This window comes from Mugil cephalus, chromosome 3, assembly GCF_022458985.1.
Source record: "Mugil cephalus isolate CIBA_MC_2020 chromosome 3, CIBA_Mcephalus_1.1, whole genome shotgun sequence".
NCBI lineage: Eukaryota > Metazoa > Chordata > Actinopteri > Mugiliformes > Mugilidae > Mugil > Mugil cephalus.
Genome location: NC_061772.1, coordinates 23,852,717 through 23,875,984, shown reverse-complemented (window position 1 = coordinate 23,875,984; position 23,268 = coordinate 23,852,717). Strand labels below are relative to the sequence as shown.

Here is a 23,268-nt window from a genome sequence, read left to right as displayed (position 1 = left end):
AACAACAGCTCGACGTTCTCTTTTTCTTTTCTTGTCGAGAGTCACATGAGAAGACTGATAACACGGTGCATTAAATACCAGCGTCGGGTTAGCTTTGCTTGGCATGCGGGCTGGAAACAGGAGGAAACAACAAGCTAGACAATCCATCTGATTACTCTTCCAGCTCCTCTGCATACATTTAATGTGCACATGAGCTCATTTTGTAAAACATGAAACCACAGATTTAGCTTTGACTGTGAGCAGCATGTGCTCCACAGAAATGCAACTGTTGAAGTGTTTCGTTTTGTTACAAAGTCCACTTTGCTTCCGGTCAAGGAGGCATTGGCTCAACAAGTCCTGCACTCGCCAGCTTGTTATTTCTTTCCATCCCCCCGTCTTTCTGGTTTCTAATAAACCTATCACGTAGAACAATATCTAACAGCTTGCACATTTTCAGCATGGGTGGTTCAAGTGGAAGGCAAACGTCCAACGCTGGCATCATAACCACTCTCTGCCCACTGAAATCATTCCTCGGGGCTGGCAACACAGTGGTCGCGAGGCGGCTTTTCAACGTAAATGTCATACCGGAGACAGAAGAAAGGGCAGCAAAAGCGGAGAAGAGGGAGCGCCTTGTTGGGAAATAAACTGATTTCTCTGAAGCGATCGATGCCAGGAGTCACGAGGGTGATCAGCCCAGTTAAAGAACAGTGTGAAAGCTTGTTTGGCAAAAACACTGATGTATGTGTGTCGCATAGTTATTTAATGAGTGTGACACGGAGATGAGAGACAGAAAGAGAGTGAGGAGGTGGGGGAATCTGGTTGTGTTGTCCCGTCCAAAGAATGGATGTGGGTCACTGTTTGTGTGACGAGTTGGTCACTCGGTTTTTCCTTTCAAGCACAAACACACACACACACACACACACACACACACACACACACAAACAAACAGCTACACCCTTCCTTTTCCATCATCGTCTGTACACCCCTGCATTTCCCCTCTTCCTACTCCAGCTGTTTGGGCCTGTCCTGTTGACAACAAAATGCCAAGTTGCTGTCAGCCATGAGCAGCCCCTATGAGGGCGGAGGTTGGCTGCTTCATCCTCACTTTATTGGATTAAATCGTTACTTTTCATCAAGCTACGGCGAAGCATACCTTAATGTATTATATCAGTAGCGCTCCCTAATAAACAGGCCTTTATAAAGAGCTTGTAATTTGATCTAAGTATGATGTTATTTAATTACTGCTATTAAGATAAATGGTTAAATTCTTTATAGAAAAACATTTTGGTTGCCAGGTTGGGGGAAACTCCCCCGAAAGCTTTTCATGCTCAAGCTCAAAGTTTTAGCTGTGACTGAGCCTTTACTATCTGGAAACTATATTTCCACTATTTCCATGTGTACCTGTACATGAGGTAGATTAAAAAGCATGAACGCACATTTATTAATGGATTGCCATGTTTACAAACTGATCTTTAACCTTTGGTTAAGTCATTAGTTATTGATTATTTTATAATGAAGTCATTATCACAAAATATGGAATAGAAATGAATCACTGGATAAAGGAAATGGTCACTAGATAAAGCTCTATTTCAGCTTGTGTTATGTGCAATAACTCCCAAATTACGTTTTTGGCATAATTAACATTTACATCACTGAAAAGTTGGTAACCAGAAGCATCGATATGAAAAGTCACATGACCTTGTTGGCGTCGGATAGTGTGAGTATTCTCGTCGACGGATGTGTGACACTTTGAGCTCAGCAGAGACCTCCTCCTCCTCCTCCTCCTGCAGAAGCGCACAATGATCCAGCTCTTCCGCTGTGGGTCTGGCTGCTTATTTGGGAAGACTTCAAATCAAGGATCAAATCAAGTCGACAGCTCTTGAGAGACGGGCCGAGAGAAGGACTGCTGTCTTCTTTTTTTTCTTCTTCTTGCAGCAGTAGTCGGAGTCAGATCAGCTCCCGTTGCAGACTCTTGTCTGTCCTGGTCTGAGTGGTTTTCCCTCAGTGTTCAGCTTCCAGCTCACCTGCACACGCCAAACCATGCGCTTGCGGGCTGCGCTCCCACGGTAAGTCACCTCTGTGTCAGGTTTGTCCGTGCGTAAAGGAGGATTTTCGTTATGTACGAATCAAAAGGCTGTTTCAGTAACGTGAGGGAATTAACCCTACTGTTAACATTTTAGTAATGTAGCAGCATCCGTCATGAAAACAATAGATACTTTCCAGAAATGATTAGGAATTCCCACAAAAAAATTAAAGCGTACGGTATGTTTAAGAAGAAATGTAACACCGAGATTTTGTCACTGATATTTCCCCACAGCTGTTCCTAACAATGCCTTCAGTTGTCAAATATCAGGTCAGGAACACAGAAGAAGGTGTGTGTGTTTAAGATAAAAGAATTATGGCTTTTATAACCATACAAAAAAAAAAAAAGAAAAGCTTAAAGCAATCTGTGTTCGATCCGGCCAAATGTTATTCAGCCACTCATGCAGGCTTTAGTCCAATCCCTCAGGCCACTTCAGGAATTTTCCATCAGATCCTGGGTACGCCTGATCTTTGCCCTGTTTGTCATATTTGCAGCACTAAAAACAGTCGAAGATTACAGCTGCCGAATTCCAGCGCAGATAAAAATTCTTCAAGTTTCCCTCAACTCCCATGCGCGTAGTTAAAAACATATGACGTTGGCTCTAGGGATAAGGATGTCTGATGCCACTTGGTGTCCCGCAAAATAATTTCATCTCTCAGCTGTTAACTGGATGTCTCCCTCCTGCCCTTCCACAGGTTTACCTCCCTCCTATTTCTCCTTCTTTTCCCACCCGTTTTCTCCTCAAAACCTCAGTGGGTTCTCCAGCGCGTCCCTGTGGTCCTCCCCCAGCAGACGGAGGCTCGGCCAGCCCCTCACTTCCTGTCTCCGGCCCGCTTGGATGTTACTTCGCCCTGTGACCCAGAATGCCACAAGAAAGCTCCTCGCCCGAGCTACTGGGACCTGCGGCGACTTCTGGCCTACGAGACCCTCCACTCCAACGGTCAACTCACTGAAACCGCCATCGGGATCTATGGCTACAACCCCAATCCTGACACCAGCCCAGCCTACTCCTCTGCGTCGTCTGGCAAGACTGAGCGGTCGCACGTCAGAAGAAAGCGGCAGATCTTTGGCCATGATGGCCGCTTCAGCATTGCCGGGCAGAACTTCCTGCTCAAATATCCCTTCTCAGTGGCTGTTAAGCTGTCCACCGGGTGCTCTGGTACACTCGTGGGAGACCGTCACGTCCTTACGGCTGCTCACTGCGTTCACGATGGTAAAAACTATGTGAAAGGAGCCCAGAAGCTCCGTGTTGGCTTTTTGAAACCTAAGCAACGGGACACGCAATATTCTCCCTTTTACGTTTCCTCCAACCTTACCAACCACGTTGAAGGAGGCGCTGCCCCGTACGCCGCCCCGACCAACGACAAAATGAAGTTCCAGTGGATCAGAGCCAAGCGCACCCACGTCCCCAAGGGATGGATTAAAGGGAACGCCAATGATATTGGAATGGACTACGACTATGCTTTGCTGGAACTTAAGAAACCCCACAAACGACGCCACATGAATTTGGGAGTCAGCCCCTCGGCGCAGAGACTGCCCGGTAAACGGGTCCACTTCTCGGGATTTGACAACGACCGCCCAGGTCAGCTGGTGTATCGGTTCTGCCGGGCCGGCGAGGAGACATCAGATCTTCTGTACCAGCACTGTGATGCTCAGCCTGGGGCCAGCGGCTCAGGGGTCTACGCCCGGATGTGGGACGGACGGCGCAGGCGCTGGGAGCGGAAGGTGATAGGCGTGTTCTCTGGGCATCAGTGGGTGGAGCGACAAGGGGCGTCTCAGGAATTTAACGTAGCCGTGAAAATCACACCTCTCAAATACGCTCAGATCTGCTACTGGATAAAAGGAAACTTCCTGAACTGCAGGGAAGGGTGAGAAAAAAACGGGAGTGAGGACTACACGAGCCACACGGGGGTGTAGCTACAAGATCAACGACCCTCTGCATCCTCATGCATCCTTCTGGGATACAGGGGCAACAAGAACCCACATTTTTTCATCGCAATACGTGTAGCAGTGACATAACATTAATATCAAAATTTAGTTTGTTGCCCCTTCTTCTCAGATGCCAATATCACCAAGTCCAGTAATGACACTACATTGCATAACCACGGCGTGTTTATTTTGTTTATGCTTAGTACCTCATCGCCACTCACATTTCTAAAACATGGAACCGCTTCATCTGCTTCACCGGAAAAACCAAGTTATCTCGAGTCCCTTCCGATCTGGACCACGGACTGATGAAGTAGGACCGGGGGAACTGTTAGTCTGTTTATTATAGCCTTCTTCCTGAGCTTATACTAAAGATTGCACTGTTGGGAAAAAAGTGTTTCTACTGAAAATGATGACTGTGGATGAATGTACAACTACCAAAGTTGCCAACTGTTTCTTTCCAAACTATCCCGCATCTCCTGTCAGTGGGCACACTACTTATCATCAAACATAGTGAACATCCAACTTGTTATACAGGTTGGTGGTAAATGTCGGCAGATGTCTCTTGTCGCGGCTGTGGATTACTTGTCACATGAAGCAGTTTGCTGAGCGTTTTTCTTAATTGCTTAGTGCCACCTGGTGGCCACATAAAACACTGCAAGTGTCCACAATGAGCATTATGCCAACTTAAACTAGGCTTAAAAGCACTTTTTACTTTCTCTCGTTTTTGTGATGTTTCCAGAACAGAAGACTTGTTGCAGATTTATGAAATATATGCTTTAAAAAAAAAAAATGAACCTGTGTCACATATTTGTTTGTAATTTGCTCATACAACACATGCAAAAAAACAAAAAACAAAAATTAAACACAACATCGGGTTAAACACCACTTGTTTTATTTCAGATGTCAAAATGAATATTCTGAAATGCAGCGGGGAAACCGAAACACTGTAAAATGCCAAAATATGAGGACCAGCTCCCATGACTTCTTCAGCACCGACAACTAGGACTTTGAAAACGGGATTCAGAGATTTTGGCGCATTAAAAAACAAAAAACAAAACAAACAAAAACTGCAAATTGTTTTATAGTTATCGTTGTTGTTATAGTTAAATGGTTTATCTTTTTTTTTTAAGTTTATCCTCTCTTGGGAAAGATGACATTCACTTCAGGGCACCGTGCTCAACAGTTAAAATCTCATACGTCGGGTCTCCTCTTCAGAGGCAAAAGTGCTGGTTTTCACAAAACCGCAGAAAGCGAAGAGATTGTGTTATGTGAGCAGAGACGTATCATTCAAGCAAGAAGTGAAATAAAGCGAACTTAAAATGTCTCATTTCTATGTTATTGCGCTATGGGCAAGCTGAGTATGACATTATCAGCACAATTCAATAGCAAATTCGACATTCAAGTGGCAAAATGTCAGAACAAAAGCACCAAAGAGCTGATTTAGGTTCATAGACATAAACTGGCACATGTGTGGCACTTGAGTAAAATCAGCGCTCCCTCAGACGTGCGTGCTGCAGATTTACACAAAGCTTCATCTCAAAGAAGTTTCCTTCCTCACATCATGATTCAACCTGAAACTTGAGAATGCAAAAAAAGAAAAAAGAAAAAAAAAGAGCGAAGAGCACAGGAAATCATGATCCTTTGATTCTCTCAGACAAAACAGCTTTGCAGTTAGTGTTGTACTGATTTCTGTCTGAATGCTGGACAGTTAATCAGGCCCTTAAACTTAATACTGCCTTAAATTATACACCCACTCCACATTAGAGCCTGTGGATGGACAGCAGGCTTGTAGAGAGAAAACCACCGAAGGACGAGAAGATGTTCACAAAGAGCACAAAGGCAACTAGATGCGAGGCAACCTGTTTGTAATACCGTTTCGGTAACTGAGAATACATGAACTGGTAATTAGTGACCCACCTCCAGCTCCAGCTCTCCAGCAGATCGAGTCAGTCACCGATAAAAAAAAAAAAAAAGTTATTTTAAACGACAACAACATATTTGCAGTGGATTAGGTCCTGGGATGTATCAGCAGAAAACTTTATTATCAACCACATTCACTTTGTTAGCTGCATCCAGTCCCAAAAAAAAAAAAAAAAAAAAAAAGGACTGACCTGATGTGGTTTAAACATTCAGGAATAACATAAAACAGAGACTGGATGACCTTTAAGAGCACAAATGAGGAATAGGCTGTAGATCATAGCGAGATTTCAGCTTGTGAAAGTGTGGTTAGACGTCTGCAGGAGGGCCGGCTTTATGCTTCGAGCAGGAGACTTTCAAAGTTCACACTTCTTAAGCAACCACAACCAGGCCAGGCAGAGATTTTGCTTTACTGGGTTTAAAGATGCGTCAGCTGCGGCTTGTTTGTAAAGACTGGCGCTCTAACCGCCCCTCCAGACAGCCAGCGACATTATAATAAAAACACAGAAATAAGGTGAATGAGAAAAAATGCAGCATTCTCTACAGAGGCAGTGGGATAGGCGTACCTAAGATGGGGTGTTGATGTCAGGTCAGCTTTTAGGACTTGGGCATAACAATAGATATAAACCAGGGGTTCAACTCAAAGGAGTGGTTCAACATTTTGGGGAATTCTCTTCACATTTAGTTTTCTGATATCGTCCACTTCCACTACAAACAGCAGTTGGGTTAACTTCCCTTACCTTAAGACAAAAACGTGGGGGAAAAAAAGCTCAAAGCTCAAAAGCCAAATCTGTGTAAACAAAAAGTTAATTAAATCCAGGACCTGTAAAGGTCAGTAATTAAAGTGGTGTATGTTATTTGATTGAGCTGTAGCAAAAACTGGAAATTAAACATGATAATTTGGAAACATAAATGCTGTTTTAGTTTGAAATGAGCACAAGAACAAAACTAAAGTTAATGAGCCAAACGCCTCTCAGCCCCAAAACACATAATATTCCCCAGAATTATGAACCACACCTTTGAGAGAACGCGCTAGAAGCCGCACCAATACTGAAATGATGAAATCCTCCTGCTCCTCCACACAGCAAATGGTTCCAGATTTAAGATTCGATAAGGTGAAAGGACAAATAAGACAATCAGGATTCAGGATCTCAGGCACAGCTCCATTCTCATCTGACTGACGGGAGGCCGAGCGCGCTCTGTGATTGGCCACCTGCACTTAAAATATCTTTGGTGAAAGTCACCCCCTGGCATTCCCCGACTTCCCTGTCACCTAGCAACAACATAACACAACAATGCTAATGTCGTCGGCATGGTAATGCCCGGTGTAACTCGAAATAGTATACAAAATAAAAATATTCTTTTAAATAGGTATATATAAACATTGCATTAAAAAATAGAACCGTATCAAAACACAATTATGAGTTCACAGTCTTGTCCCTTAACCTCCAAGACTCTTTTCACTTTACCAGTCCTCCGCACATCTGCACTCCGCATCTAGAGTCTGTAGGTGAGGGCTCATCGTGCGCATCTTTTTTATTTTTATTTTATTTTTTTTATTTTTTTTTACTGCGACTTGAGCCCCAAACTGTTGGAGGACAGAGGGTAGGAATAGGCTTTGCCCAACACGATGCGGTCTCGGAGGAGTTTAAAAAGGACATAGTAGTTGCAGAAGAGAATAAGGCCCAGAGACAACGTGTGGTTCCAGCGCTCGGAGCGCAACAGAGAGTATAACTGGTACAAAACCACACTGGACTCGATCCAGATCAGCAGGTTCAGGATCCGCAATGGCTTGTGGAACAGGAACTGGAAGATCAAAAGACAGGAGGACCAGAAATTAGATTCTTTATGCAGCAGGTGCACACAATAAACATGTAAACACAATGAATTTAGAGATGCAAATTCAAACTGACCTGGTTTGAACCGTGAGGGGAATTTTAAAAAACTACAAGATCAACCACATAGGAACAGAAAGCAGAAGCAAACCTTATTACTCAGACCTGACAGTCCTTAACAGCTAAGTGTTATATCCTCATGTCCCTCTGTGACACTACATGACGTCACCGTATGTATTTTAGATAAATACTGTAGAATCTGTGGCTACCTTGGTAGTTACTATAACTTCAAGATGTGGTTATAAACCAATGAGGCAAAACATTATGACCTAATATGTCCTAATAATGTCTAGGTTTCCCTTGTGACTCATCTGGTAACATAATGTTGTTAGTGGGGGCCTTTGGGTTGTATGGGTTGAGTGGAGGAGCCTCTGTGGATCATCCCACAGATACTTGATCAGTTTGGGATCTAGTGAATTTGTAGGCCAGGTCAACACCTTATGATATTTTTCCTGATTTTTTTTTTAGTTGTTCCTAAACCATCTAAATTTCAGAAGTCATATCAATCACATTACATTATCTTTTTATTATCTCAGAAATATCTCCAAATTGAGGGGCTTTCTGTCAAAATCAGACTCGGAACAATTAATCCACGCATTTATAACAAGTAGATTAGATTACTGTAAAGGTTTATCCACTGGACTCCAGAGGTTACAACTAATTCAAAATGCAGCTGCACGTATTCTCACTGGTACCAAAAAATATCAACACATCACACCCGTTCTTAAATCTTTGCACTGGTTCCTGTAGAACAAGAAACAATTTCAAATTGTGGTCTTGCACCTCAGCACATCACAGATATGCTCGTCACTTACACCCCAGCAAGAACACTTCGGTCAACAGGCAGTGGCAATTTACTCATCCCTCGCTCCAGATCCAAAGAAGGGGAGGCAGCTTTTAGTGTATATGCCCCACAAAAATGGAACACCTTTCCTGACACAGTTAGAGATGCCACATCAGCAGCCATCTTTAAAAACAGATTAAATCTTTTTTTCAACAGCATTCAGCTGAGCTGTGTGTGTGTGTGTGTGTGTGGGGTTGTGTGAGTTTAAGTGTGTATGTGGTGAAAACGGCATGCACATGATTGTTTACTTGCACTTGTACTTTTAAATTGATTCCGAATTGATTTTTATTCAACTGTTTGTATTGTAACTATGTATACCTCTTGTAAAGCACATTGAGTCTGCCTTGTGCATGAAATGTGCTTTATAAATAAAATTGAATTGAATTGAATTAAACCACTTTTTGTGTGTGTGTCTGTGTCAGGCTGCTGCCCTCAAGAAGTGTCATTGCTATGTGGTGGGAGTGACAGTGTTTAGTGTTATTTACTTTTCCTGTTAGTGGTTTTTAATGATGTGGCTGACCGGTGTATGCATGCATAGGCAGCATAGTTTGGAGTGTTTTGATACACAATAAACCGTTGATAACGAAGGATCCACCCCGAAGTAAATGTGTCTAATCTCCAGTTACATCCACCTATCAGTGATTTCAGTGAACCTCCTCTAAAGATGCGTAGTATTCAACATTTAGAAAATGTACTTACATAAAATCTTGCATGGGAAACATCAGAGGGCAGAGCGACATTATAGGCTCCTACTGCTTTATATAGACATCGACTGTGTCGTACCAACACCCCCTGAGGCCAAATGGTGCTTTCTGACCACCTGCAAAACATTAACACCGCGGTTATACACAAAACCATTACCAAACTCTCTGCAGGCGTACATGAGTGTGCACAAAGAGACCACTCACACATGCTGAGGTGCGTTACTGTATGAGCCGTGCTCTAGTTTCTGCCAGCGGCCCAAGTGAGCCGCCGAGCGATGGAGCAGGTCGCAGTAGCTGGGGGGCAGAAGCTGGCTCATCAGCATCACGAAGGCATTGATCCACACCATGATCAGATGCTCACATGACCAGCGCATGTCATAGTACTGGGTGCTCTGTTGGAGTGGAGTGAAAAACGTCGTATTAAAAAGACGTACAGCTGTGGGATAATGACGTGAGAGGGTGGCCGGCACCAACCTTAACGAAGCAGAGCGGCAGAAAGGCTACGTAGTAAGCGCTGAACAGCGAGTTGAACAGCACTTCCTTGATCCGCCGGTTGAAGTCGCTCTTCAGCTCCTCCACCTCCGCTCGGATCAGCTCGGGGGTGTGCGAGTGCGTGTGCGGCGGGCAGGTGTGCGTGGGCATGTGCGGGGGGCTGGAAAACTGCTCTCTGAGGTTCTCTCGTAACAGGAAGAGGAAGTCGCGCGGGCGAAAGAACGGGGCCTCCGCCAGGTCGGCGTGCTGGTGGTCGGGCGGGTAATCGCAGTCGGCCGACGCCGCTTGGCTTTTTCCTCCCTCCTGATGGAAACAGCAGAGCGGGACGTACACACCGAACCTGGTGTGGAGGGAGGGAGGAAGGGAGGGGGGACGAGGACAAAAGAACAGAGTGGCGTGTTTTAGTTTCAAATGAGGGGCAGGAGGAAAAGGGAGATGGATGATGTGTAAACATCATGCATATTTAAAAGGGTGAGAAACATTAATGGAGGGTGGGTTCACAACTTCCGTTCCCAATAACAAACAACAAGAAAAAAAACAACAAGCAATAAAAACACTTGAACGATAACAAAGCTACAGTGTTCTCCACAGCATTAGTGAATTACTGTGGAAGACCACAATGATATAATAAATCAGTTGTTCTGATGAAAATCGTGAAAGTTGTGTTGTGACTAATGCTCAATAGTGAAAGCAAAAATGTTCTTCTTTTAATTTACTTCTCATGCACACTTTGATGAATATTTTAAACCCTTTTTTGACACATGCGCACAATTAAACCACAGAAATCAGACTGTGAGTGATCTTTACTTTCAAAGTGTAAATGACAAACTGAACTCAGGACACAGTCATGTGTTAATATGTTGCTGTAACACGTAGTTGTGGTAACTGGAGTATTGTGTCAAGCTAACTGTGCACTTTTCAACCATTTCTATTCAACCGCTCACCATCGTGGTTCCCCAAATATTTATAGAAATATACATATCGCGATGCTTTTTCTTCGGATATAATATCGATTCACAGTCAATTTTGGTATCGTGGCTCAAATATTGTGATACGTATCGTATCACAAAGTCCCTGCCAATACTCACCACTATTAGAGAATTACGTTTGACTTAAATTGTCGAACCCCCGTCTTTGCAGCATGGAGATCTAGGGGATTTCTGTCATTTTTAAAACGGACCATCTGACATTTACACTGGTCACATTTAGTTTCAACTTCTCTCTCAGACAACACCAGTCTGAGTTAACAATAACTTAAAACTGAGACTGTCTTTGTGACTCATTATTGTCCTTTTTGCATATTCTTTTGCACAATAATCTGCTTGTTTGCACCGCCTATCTTGCACCAATTACCTCCATGTCCACTTTCACTGAGCCTAGCAATTATATTCCAATATTCCAATATTATTTAAATTGTTAAGCATTTTTGAAATTCCCTGTCCACACTGTATATACTGATTGTCAGAGAGCTGTATATTCCTGTATATTTTGTTCATTATTTCAAATTTGATACTCTTTTAGTGTTTTTTTGTATTTATTTTGCACTACTGTGACAATGTAATTTCACATACGTGGAATAAATAAACTTTGTCTTATGTCTTAAATATACTTTTTTATATATTTTTTTTAATGCCAAAACTCTAACCTGCAGTTTATGCTTCTGTGTTAAATTGAAGCAGAGACTACGGCGTTAACACAGACACCTACGCAGAGACTAGCGCCCCAGCTGACGTCAACCTCCCCAGAAGTGTAACAACACACTGTGGCGACACTGAGCACGAGAGCTGTGATTGGTCCGCTTGGTAATAGCGTGTTTCCACTTTAGTATTTCCATCTGCTTCTCCGTATGTGTGATTTTCAAATTTACTGTTTTGGATCAATAAAGAATCGGTAAGTAGAAACAAAAACTGACCCATCTGGCAAAAAAGATTTTCTATACAGAGCGAGCCAGTCGAACAAGAGCACAGGTATAAGTGAGTCACACCGGTGTAGGCTCCATGTTGATAAAAGTGCTTTAAGTAAAGTGTAAAATTAAATCTTATCCTTATTTGTATATAATTTGCCTCTACTGGCAGCTTTGTGTCATTCAGGGCAACTCCTGAAAGCCTTTTTGAGAGAGCGCTGCGTCAGAGACTCACGGGTATCCCAGGAAGAGGAGGTTGAGCACAGAATGATTCTTGCAGAGGTTGACCAGCGTCCAGCAGAGCACCCAGCCACACATGGTGAGCAGGCTGAGCCGAGCTGCAATCAGAACCACGTAGCGGAGCAGAGATCCGCCGCTGCTCTGAGACACCTGGATGAGACGGAGAGAAGCTTAACTCCTTAATATCAAACAGACCGTGGCACCAATCACCTCCTCCAGGAGGGTTCAGTTCACACGGTGTCTATGTGTGCAAATCAGGTCTGTGTGTTTACCTCTGAAACTATTGTCCAAACAAGCCTCCTGGCCAACATGACAGTGATGAAGATAGCCAGGTGATAGTCCATTAGATGGAAGTTCTGTAAGGCAGAAAAATAAATTAGTTTCCATGAAGATGAAGGATATTAAGTTCAAGTCATTAAAATTGTTACAATATTTATAATAAAAAAAAACATTTGATGATGCTGCAAAAATATCATTGCCTATAGAGGGTATGTATTACATGCATTGAAATGTATCAGTAAATACAGCGAGGTCGGGGAAAATATAGATTATCAGATCAAATTAAGGACAACTGGACTCGACAATGATCCATATGAATTAGCCTCATTTTCAGTTAGTTTTAGTTCATTTCAGTTATGCTAAATGTAGCTAAATAACTGAGACGTAACTTTAGCAATACAACACTGTAGCATCTGACTGGACGTTAAAAGGATGACGAGGATTGATCGCAAATATTCCATTTATTATTATTTATCGTTGGAACTGAAATAGTGACTGTTGGGTGTAACTAGGGGTGGGCGATATGGCAAAAATATATCACGATTTTTTAAAAATAAAAGCACGATTTCGATTTTTATCACGATCTTAAATTGAAAAATGAAAAACAGACAATTTAGTCCAACAAACCTTTATTCACAGATTTCAGTTTAAATAGTCGCAGTTTTGCCTGCATTTGGGATGCTGCCTCTTCAAATGATTGAACAGGTTCGTCGTGTTGCCACCCAATGTGCGAACTTGTTCCATGCAAACTTTGCACAGAACATTTGCCTGCGCTACATCAGTTGAGGAAAATCCAAACCAAATACATATAATGGAAGTGGAATTTTTTGTTAGTGACCAACTCCGTTTGGCTTTCACCCTTGTCTCTCCATGCGGCTACCGCTACACACATAAACAAGGAGGCGGGTAAGAAAGCGCGTCACTGCCCGTAATTCTCTATGATTGGTCGGTCAGGTTGACCACGTTATACGTCTGGTGCGTCGGTGCATCGGCACAGAACTGTAATTTATAGAATGTGCCCTAGACGATCCCACGATCTCTGCAGTTTGACAAATCGTCTTCACGTTGTAATCGTTCACGATTTAATATCGTCATATCGCCCACCTCCAGGTGTAACTACGCCAAAACAACCACATCGACAGCCCTCCACAACGTAACTCAAGAAGTAACTTAAGGTATGAATTCATCAAAAAATACAGCATAAATTAATATTACCTGACGCTAAATGTGAACCACAACACCAGGATTCTAGTTGTTTTTTCCTAATGCAGCGATCCATTTACTTCTCTTTTCTTTTTCTTTTCTTGGCTGTCGGAGATATCTGTAAAGATATATCTCTGACTGCTTTTCAAATCTGTTGGTTCCTTTTTTAAATCAATTCTACAATTTAGACGCTATTAAAGCCCATGATTCAAACTAATGCTGCTAATCTACCTGTTCAACTGTGCACAACATCATGTGCATACCCTCTATAGCAGCCAATAATAGAGAATAAAAAGAACACATAAGTATTCTGACTGTAACACTGAGGAAAAAAGACAGCCAAAAAGAAAATATAGGCAATGTCGTAAATTATTATGCAATGGATTATTTGAATCCATTGTTTATATTCAAAATACTTTTAATAAAATTCTAAAAGTTAATCATCAAACGGCGATAATGCAATAAATCTTGTGTCTGGATATTGACGAAGTGCTGTCTCAGTTTCAAACTCTGTATGCAAATAATGACTGACATCATGTGAGGTCAAACTGTAGGAAAACAAGGCATCTCCAGCTACAGAACACCAATCGGCGACGCTTGCTGTGTTGTGTTGTCGTGTGGGCGCCACGATACCGGGCATGATGCAAATTGTGGGAGATAATGAGCGTCTGTTTCACTCACTAATAGCACACACGTTAAGTAATTATTGATTTATTCATCTCCACCTTGACACATGGCTAATTTGCAGCACGCACACAGATTTTTTTTTTTTTATTATTTATGAGGGAATACCTCCTCATATTTAATAACTAATAATAAGTTGCAAATGTAAATCTTGTTTAGGGTGAGTTAGTTGGAACTTTATTAAAAGTCTCTCATTACTAAGCTTACAGTCCTTTTATCTTTTCTGGCAATCTGTCATAATGGTGGTTGTATCTCGCGTGGGTCGGGTTTGCATGCTGAATGAATGAGGCGAAACTTAGCTCACGTAAGAGGATGTCAGTTGAGTTGGTGGCACGTTAAAAAAAACAAAAAAAAAAACGGCCAGGACGCATTGTGTTTACGCTACTAAACGAAAGGAGGTCACAAAGTTTGTGGTGGGGTCTCAAATGCATCGTCAGTGGGTGTTGGGTGTGTTCACGGTTGATGTCTACTTGCAATTGCATCACTCAGGCGGGACACATTTTAATAGCAGGCATGAGCGGCGCTATCTACTCTCTTATTTGCAACTTATCAGGTCAGATTTGTATGTGCAGGTATCACCAGCCCATCTGTACGGGGAGCTGAATGAAGGTATCGATAACTACCCGATAACGCTGTGACGCAGCTACCTAACGTCCTTCTGGAGACCACTTCCGTCTTCCACATCACTGCTTGAATCTGCATCAGTTCTGCTCAGAGCTTTGACCCCACTTGTGATCAGAATAAGAAACAGCTTTGTTGGGCAAGTGTTTGGGCACATACAAGGAATTTAACTCTGGTCACTTTGCTCAGTTACATAAAAATATAGAACTTAAATAAGCGTAAAAATAAAATCGTAATAAAAACAATAAGACTATACAGCATATAGTCCTTCAACAGACTCCTAGTGGGCTGCAGAGGTACTGCAGTGGGGTCGCAAATATATATATATATATTTAAGCAAAGGGATAAGGGATAACTTAATATTAAATGCAAAATTATAATAATAATGTATATTTATTATTATTATTATTATTATTATTTATTAGGGGGTCCCTACTTAATCTCTACATCAGTTTGGGGGTCCTTGGCCTGATAAACGTTTAAGTTGTTCCCTACTTTAGGAAATAAAGATTTGAAAAATAAAGGGCAACAGAAGATATATATAACAGTGAGTATGTACATTTAATGTAGAGTTATTGATCATGTGAATAAATGGATCTATTATGTCCAGACTGAGGCAGATATGTAGAAATCTATCACGGCTCCAAATGTGGTTTACGTGCCATTTCCAACAAGTGCTAGGGGTGGTGGGAAAAAATATCGATGTAGCAATATATCGTGATACTCTTTCTTCCGATACAATGTTGATTAATAGCGTCATGTTTTGGAACGACCTCCACCAGCACTTTTTCTACACAAATGCAATAAACTGGAAATGGATCATTTGGATTAATATTGTTTTTTGACTCAGTTTGTTCATTGAATTGTCACTGTCATCTGATGTACATATAAAGAATGTGTATTTTAAGCTGCATTTAAAAGTTCTCAGTGAACTATGTAGAATATTGCAATATATCATAATATCATGATATCGCAATGATGTGTCATATCATGACTCAAGTATCGTGATACGTATCGCATCGTGAAGTCCTTGCCAATTCCCACCACTAACAAGTGCATTCAAAAATCAATCTGGATAGGTCAAAAAACTAATTTGGGTTCATAGTCTGAACAAGTCCTTAAAGACATAAAGTTACATTCTGATTAAACTCTCATATAACTTCCAGCAGGCGATGAAACGTGCAACTATAACAGCAGAGATTCTTTCCAACTTCATTCACAAATGAAGTCAACAGTTCTTTCACTGGAGTTCCATCTGTGGGCTTATCTTGCTTTACTCCCTCATAAACAGCTTTCTCCGTTTCATACATGAGAGCGAAAAGATAAGTGCTTCTCACACGAGAGGGGGATATCTAGCGGCTAATGGCCTCTGTGCACACAGAAGGCCCAGCTGACTCACTACCTGACCCTGACCTCACTCAAAGAGATGCGACACTCTGCAATTTAGTATGTAGTTAGCATATAAACCTAATAACAAGGAACGACGCACCCTGATTTTAGATTAAAAACCAGGAAATAAATCTCACCCGGGTTAAAGTTAAGGGCGAAAAACAAGAAAGAGAACCGATAACAGCAGCGTTTATGGTGCACTTACAAGCGAGGTAGAGGCAGCAGGGTGGCTGTATGGGTACCACCACACCGTCCGGTAGATGTTGATGTACTGGACGAACAAGGCCACCAGCAAGTACAGAAAGAGCAGGAACTCGAACAGCAGACTGCTGTCCAACGGCAGCTCGGGGATCTTCGAATGACGGACCGGCTCTGGAGTAATGAGGGCTGAGATCGGTGGGGCAGACAGACCCACTGAGGTACTGCTCCTAGAATACAAACAGACCAGCAAACAAATACAAACACTCATTAGCACCTTTATCTGGGACGCTGACTGAAATACGCCCATATAGCTCCTGACAGTACTAAATTATTAGCACCAATAAATATATACAGTGCGTACGAGTTGCGAAACATGCAGCGTAAAATGAGGCAAGAGGATTTGATACACATGATGTCACAGCTAGCGAAGTCTCTGTGGTTACGGCCACTGAGTGGCAAAAAGTGACAGACACAGAAACCTGGTGTTGTGGATCACATTTAGTGTCAAGTAATATTCATTTATGCTGTATTTTTTTGGTGAAGTCATACCTTAAGGTACTTGTTACATTCTGGGGGCTGTCAGATAAGTTTGTGGATGTTGTTATTTTGGCATATTTATGGCCGACAGTAACTATTTCAGTTCCAACAATAAATAACAATAAAACAATAAACAGAAAATTTGCGATCGCTCCCCATCATCCTTTTAACGTTCAGTCAGACGCTCAGTGTTGTGTGGCTAACGTTAGTTCTCAGTAAAGCTCTTAGCGTTACCATTTTTCATTCAGCTACATTTACAATAACTGACATGAACTAAAACTCACTGAAACTGATCCGTATGGATCATTGTCGAGTCCAACGGTCCTTAACTTGATCTGATAATCCACATTTTACCCGGTCTGGCTGTATTTACTGATACATTTCACCATGTTTTTGCCACTCAGGGCGGTGTGGCCCCAGGCGGCCGTGACGTCAACGCATATCGGAGGCCGGAGGTTCTGTGTGTGTGCGTACCTGTTCCTGAGGCCTGTACCATTGCCGAGGTTGCCTCCAACCAGAGTCTGCAGGGACGGCAGAGCAGAGCGACTTAGCTGCTGTCTGCTGGGACCCCTGCGACCTCCTGGCATGGTCGCCAGTTACCGTGGCAACCACGGGCGGCGCCCACCAACCAAAAGTCACCGGGTCTCCTCCCCTTCTCCTCAATAAGCCACCGTGTGCAGCCAGGCCACTGTGGAGCAGCAAAAAAAAAAAAAAAAGTTTCAACAAGGAAAGTAAACAGATTATTAGAAAACACAATTCAGATAAAACCGGAAAAGGGGTGGAGGAATAAGTAGGTTATCAGGAAAAGTTTATGGAAGCTGTTTTTAAGTTCACTTTTGCTCATTTCTTCATCTCAATTAAAATGTACCAAAATTAAAAGTGGCTGTTGTTACTTGTTTGATATAGAGGGAATTAGAAATTCTAAAGCTTTCTCTTTTTTTTTCCATGCAGGGTATCATGATAATTATTGTACAACAAACCTCCAGGTTGGAGAGGATGTAGCAAAAACGTGTAACATTTGCATCAATTTGTATTGGATTTAATCCAAAAGTATGTTGGGTAACTTTCATTTTATTTTAAACTGTGGCAAATGTCCAACAAGCTCAACGACTTTGGGTTTCAAAACTGCAGACGTGGTTGTTTTAAGGATAACTCATACTGTTGGAGCTGAAGCCCAAAGTCATTGTTGTAAAAGAGACAAAATACATATGGTCTTCCTGTATAACGCAATAAAAGCTCCACCACAAACAGCCTCTGAAAATAACCACACGCCAGCTCAACTCTGGATTCAGATGTAAACATCCACGAGGGTTGAATTTATTGCAGGATTGAACTGATTTCAACTGAGCTACTGTTAGCTGGGTACACACCTAGAGGTACTAGGTCATTTAAGGAGATTTCACATCAAAGAAATACGAACCATTCCTCACAACGCCTTCAGAGAAGCATCTCAAAATCTTCCTGGTGGAAACACTCCTGGCTGTTGAACCACTGCTTAGCAATGCAAACAGAGACACAAACTATCCGGAGAATAAAACCTGTGTATGTGCCATTTTGCCTGCCTAAGCTCAGGTTGGGAAACAAATGCCAGGGGCTATTTGCAGAGGAAAATTGCAGCCATCATTAAAAAAAAAAAAAAAAAAGCTGAAGAGCAAGTTTTTTTTACTCTTTCAATAGTCAACATGTTTATGAAGCTGATCCCGTTTGTGAACACAATCAATGAGACGGATAAAGCCGTTGTCTACCTCAATGTCTCATCCACACCCAAACCACAAGTACTAATGTAACTGTGTGATTTCTAAATGCTAACAATAAACCTTTACCACTGCATACAATGGTCCCTCTCCATGTTAGGGACAACCAGTGTGTGGGCACTGAGACAACTCCTGCAGTCATAAACCGTCTTATCGATTGTACCTGGGCTTCTCCTCTTGGCATGATGCCGTATTTTATTTATTATAGAGTATCCGTCGATTTATTTGTAAATTCAGCGACTCTCTTTTCGTGACCTTTTTAAAATGGCGACAAAAAAATAAAATAAAATGACGTGTCGCCAGATCGTAAAGGTCACACAAACAAAAAGTCCAAAAAAATATTCTGATTACAGTATAAGGATATAAAAAGAAGCAAACACATCTGAGAAGCTGTAACCAGTTAATGATTAGCAACAGAATAATCAACCGACCGCGTTCCTAAATTTGAACGGCCCCTTTCAGTTTCTTTGTCACTGTAAATTGAACGTTTTGGGGCTCTGGAGATAGAAAAACGTCTTGGGCTTCGCAATAGTCTGGTGTTTTATAGCGTCTATTATTACTCTCTTAATTTAGAAAATAATTAGCAGAATAACTGAGTATGATAATTGTTAGAGGCAAACTTTTTATGTCTCTTTTTTTATTCCTTCACCTGGAGGCTCAAGTACGCAGAAAGCAACCTCATGATTAATAAATGTAAGCAAAACTAACAACAATACTGACAAAAGACTCACTTTATGAAATATAAGTGATGGCAGGCGGCCTGATGTAGGTTAAATGATTAAAAAAAAAGAAAAAGAAATTCAGTGGAATCCATTTGGTAATAAATTATTACTACTTCCACGTGCAATGAGATGATTCGCTGTCATATTAAACAGGACATTTGGATTTTAGGACAAAGTAAGACATCTAGAGGAATCACCTAAACTCTGGGAAACTGCGGTGGTTATTTTTGTCACTTCTAAATTGAACGGTTCTGTATGAGACTGGGCTCTGTTAACCTGACACAAAAAAAAATCTATTTATTTTTAATGAAAAAAGACATAATCATCAGATGACTACTATTAAATTATTTGTGGGTTTGCAGTTCAGCTACACAGGAAGTCCTATGAGCAGGTGGCAGTGCAACTGAACTTTATTTTCGCTTTTGTCACAATTATTTAATACCATAAAATGACCTTGTCACTCCAGAAAAACATGAGATTAATTGAGTATCATGATAAACATTAGACGCAGCCTTTTTAATACATAGTATGTCTTTTATTTAAGCTCATCTGAGCAGAGACGAACGATATAGTTGATAAATGTTAGCACTTCTGACAAGCCGACTACAGGCTAACTTTTCAAAATATAATATAGACGACTTGATGTAGAGTTCAAATAATAATCTTTTAAATTAATGCTGATGCGTAATAAATTAATGATTTAAGAACGTTTTCTCAAATGTGACGATATTCAATGCCATAAGAAACTATGTTGGGATATTTAAGACAAAGCGAGATATTTGGAGGTCCCATAACACTCATGAAAAAAAAGAAAGAAAAGAAAATCAGCAGATGCTACAATGAGATTATTTGTGGGTTTTAACTCAGGCAAAGACAAGTCTCATGAGCAGGTGGTGGTGTAACTGAACTTTACACTAACCTGCCAAAAGATTAGGTACATCAGTGACAATGAATGCATTCTAACATAACAGTCCTTTACTAAATCCTCCTTCCTGACTGTTGTTAAGTTCAGTTGATGTTGAAACGGTGTAAAAATAGGTGGTAGTTAGGGACGTTCCAATATTAGGAGATCAGTATTAGGGCCGAACCAGGTTTTCTTGTAAACGATGGCACCGGATCGAGCTTCAGCCCAACCCTGATCTTTTGGAGTTATTTACCGCAAAACAAAACCGCTTTTCTGTAAACAAGTTCTTCTTCTTCTTCTTCTGTTAGTTTCTTCTGACTAGCATCAAAGCTGCCAAAAATCCAAGACGAAGAAGAAGAAAAGGAAGAAGTCAGTCGGACGACAATTGGTAAATTGTGCAACGTCACTCGGTAGCACCAATCTGATTGGCCACTTACAAAAAGAGAAATTCACAAAACGGAGTAACTGAGTCCTGAGTCCACTCCGACAAAGGTTACACCAAAAACAACAACAACAACAAAATAAAAAACACTGGACGCTGCGTTTAAAAGAAGAAAAAAGTTTCTTGGAGACGGCGCCAAGTCCGAAAATGTTAAGGGGGGGTCAGAATTTATCGTGTTGGATGACCCGCTTCTGTTTCACTGCCTGTCCGAGCTTCTGGAGCCAAGGCACGAGCCACATTCTCAACATTACCTTACCGTTGATATTCCTATTTATTGGACTTAACACAGTTCCACAGTGCATATGTGATCTAGGAGAATACAAGGAAGATAAGAAAAGCCTTTCTGAATATCCAGGGTAGGCCATTGTCCTTATTTAAGGCCACAACAGGACTCAGACGGCCAAAAAATGACAGGTTAACTGCATGATAATTTTGGAGGATGTAGTTTGTGGTGCTGTGAAACTGCATTGAATTAAACACTGTTTATGCTGTTTAGTCTAGGGACTAAAATGGGAGTTTTCAAAATAATAGGAACATGTGTTCAATTCGATAGCGCCACAAACCACAACCTCCAAATTGAAAACGCAGTTAACGTCAACAACTCCCTCAGTTATTTTAAACAAATGCCGAACACACAATCTCCATGAAGGTAGGATTTACTGCAGGACTGTATTTGTTTTGACTGATCTACCTAATGAACTGGGAAGTGAGTAGTTTAAACACGAAACTCGACTCGACTTGACTCAATCAGCGAGATCGTCTCAAAAACAAACGTTCAACACCGTGACTTTCACGAAGCTACGATTCAGTTTAGGGGGCTGTTACATTAACACACATTTGTCTCCACTGGTGTAGTGAGTGTACATTTTGGTGCACATTTCACCAAACATTGTGGTTTGAATCTTCTCCTCATTGACTCACAGAGAACGCTAATCTTGTAACTTCATTTGACAGTGATGTGGTCCTAAAAAACCAGATAACAACCAAACCAACATTTCCTTTACACCGATGCAGCTCCACAGCGCGATAGAGATGATGATAGCAGGGCAGGCTCGGAAAGCCTGTGTGTAGCTCCAATATCAAACAGTATTGGAGCTGAATCAACAAACAGGAAACAGACATTAACACACACACACACACACACGCACGCACGCACACGCACACGCGCACACACACACACACACACACACAGAGAGAGAGACACGTACGACACTAACACACCAGCCTAGAGAACAAAATTACAGTTGAAAGTCAGCACTGAAAACAGGAACTGAATGAACTACAACAGAGGGATTGCAGGATGGTGTTTAGTCATTTTGTGGAAGTGCAACACGTTTGTAGCTTTTAAGTTATTTTAAACGTGTGAAAATGAAAGGGATCCAGTGTTGAAAGGTGTGCTGAGCTCATACTTGCTGGACTCCTTCTATCTTCTTACTTTTAACGTTTTATTAGGTGTTTTTTTTTTCTTTTCTTTTTTTGGGGGCAGAGACTTGCAAAGACATGCACTAAAGCTCTCTGTCTGATTGATGACATCAGGCAGCGTTGTCATTTTCACACTGCGGAAACTTGGGAGCATACTTTTTTTTTCTTTTTTTTTTTTTTTTTTAAAAAAGGACGTCAAAGCAGAAACGTGGACGCTCGTAGCTTGCAGGTACTGTTGCAGAAGCAAACCTAGATAGTTTAAAAGCTGTGTAAAAAGGCCGTTTGTTACTCACACAACATCGACAACATGCGGGGGGCTGAACTGAACGAGGATGCATCAGTCAGTTGTGTGACGAGTCCAGACAGCACCGAGCATATCTCCGCCTTCCAGCTTCAATATCCGTGGCTGCACCGATCCGGTGACGAGCTACGACGGCACCGGTGAGGCTGGAGGGTCGCTTTCTGTCCAACTATAAGCTCAAAAGGGCTCTAAAAGTTAGCCCCGGGCTGGAGGAGCAACAGTGTAAATGCGTTGCACAGAGACCGACGTGGCAAACCCGAACCTCCTCTCCACGTGTCGTCATCAGTGCGCGACTGCACAGTCGCAGTTCGAGGGTGAAAAAAGGAAAAGGGCTGGTCTGGAGTCAGTCTGACGGACAAAGTTTTATTAATAATATTCCTGTTTTTACCTTTAATAACGCGTTTTAGCTTAGGGGTTTAAAATGAACTGAGCTGCCCATATTACTTTCTACCATCCACCGATATACTGGCGTCCGGGGAACTTTTTAATCCACATTAAGAACCAAATTTTCATAATTTTCATAATTCAGTTTCCCCGACAAAGTCAAAACATATTGACTACACAAATAAACACAGAGCACCGAGAGACTTTTATACCCTAAAATAAATATCTTTAAAAAAAATAAAATAAAATAAATAAAGGAAACGGGGACAACTAAAATTATAAATCGTCTACTGCCTTTACGGTCAGTTATGTCCAGTGATATAATTTTAAATGTAATAAAATCAAATGGCATATTATACCAGCAAGTCAAACAGAGTCTTATATTGAACATCAACTATAACTGGCAATATTCTCCTTTTGCCCAGCAGCTAATTACATT

The 23,268-nt window shown here is 41.6% G+C and overlaps 2 protein-coding genes across 2 annotated transcripts; one reads left to right on the top strand and one right to left on the bottom strand.

Moving 5' to 3' along the window:
• Positions 1-1,752: 1,752 nt before the first annotated feature.
• LOC125005293 (serine protease 23-like) lies at positions 1,753-5,314 on the top strand. Its single transcript, XM_047580546.1, has 2 exons — positions 1,753-2,045; positions 2,758-5,314. Exons 1-2 carry the CDS (start codon positions 2,020-2,022, stop codon positions 3,932-3,934), a joined length of 1,203 nt encoding a protein of 400 aa, XP_047436502.1. The 5' UTR covers positions 1,753-2,019; the 3' UTR covers positions 3,935-5,314.
• Positions 4,862-22,748, bottom strand: tmem39a (transmembrane protein 39A). Its single transcript, XM_047580545.1, has 9 exons — positions 22,438-22,748; positions 17,375-17,588; positions 16,368-16,590; positions 12,259-12,342; positions 11,982-12,136; positions 9,826-10,183; positions 9,556-9,743; positions 9,347-9,467; positions 4,862-7,714 (listed from the first exon to the last, which is right to left on the bottom strand). Exons 2-9 carry the CDS (start codon positions 17,485-17,487, stop codon positions 7,475-7,477), a joined length of 1,482 nt encoding a protein of 493 aa, XP_047436501.1. The 5' UTR covers positions 17,488-17,588; positions 22,438-22,748; the 3' UTR covers positions 4,862-7,474.
• Positions 22,749-23,268: the final 520 nt, after the last annotated feature.

Bases quoted from the DNA above. Each gene is read 5' to 3' on its own strand.
- LOC125005293 (XM_047580546.1), top strand. From the start codon at position 2,020: ATGCGCTTGCGGGCTGCGCTCCCACG. The intron at 2,046-2,757 runs GTAAGTCACCTC...GCCCTTCCACAG, and splicing joins TTGCGGGCTGCGCTCCCACG to GTTTACCTCCCTCCTATTTC.
- tmem39a (XM_047580545.1), bottom strand. From the start codon at position 17,487: ATGCCAGGAGGTCGCAGGGGTCCCAGCAGACAGCAGCTAAGTCGCTCT. The intron at 12,137-12,258 runs GTAAACACACAG...CGTCTCATCCAG, and splicing joins TTTGGACAATAGTTTCAGAG to GTGTCTCAGAGCAGCGGCGG. The intron at 9,744-9,825 runs GTTGGTGCCGGC...CCACTCCAACAG, and splicing joins TGCCGCTCTGCTTCGTTAAG to AGCACCCAGTACTATGACAT.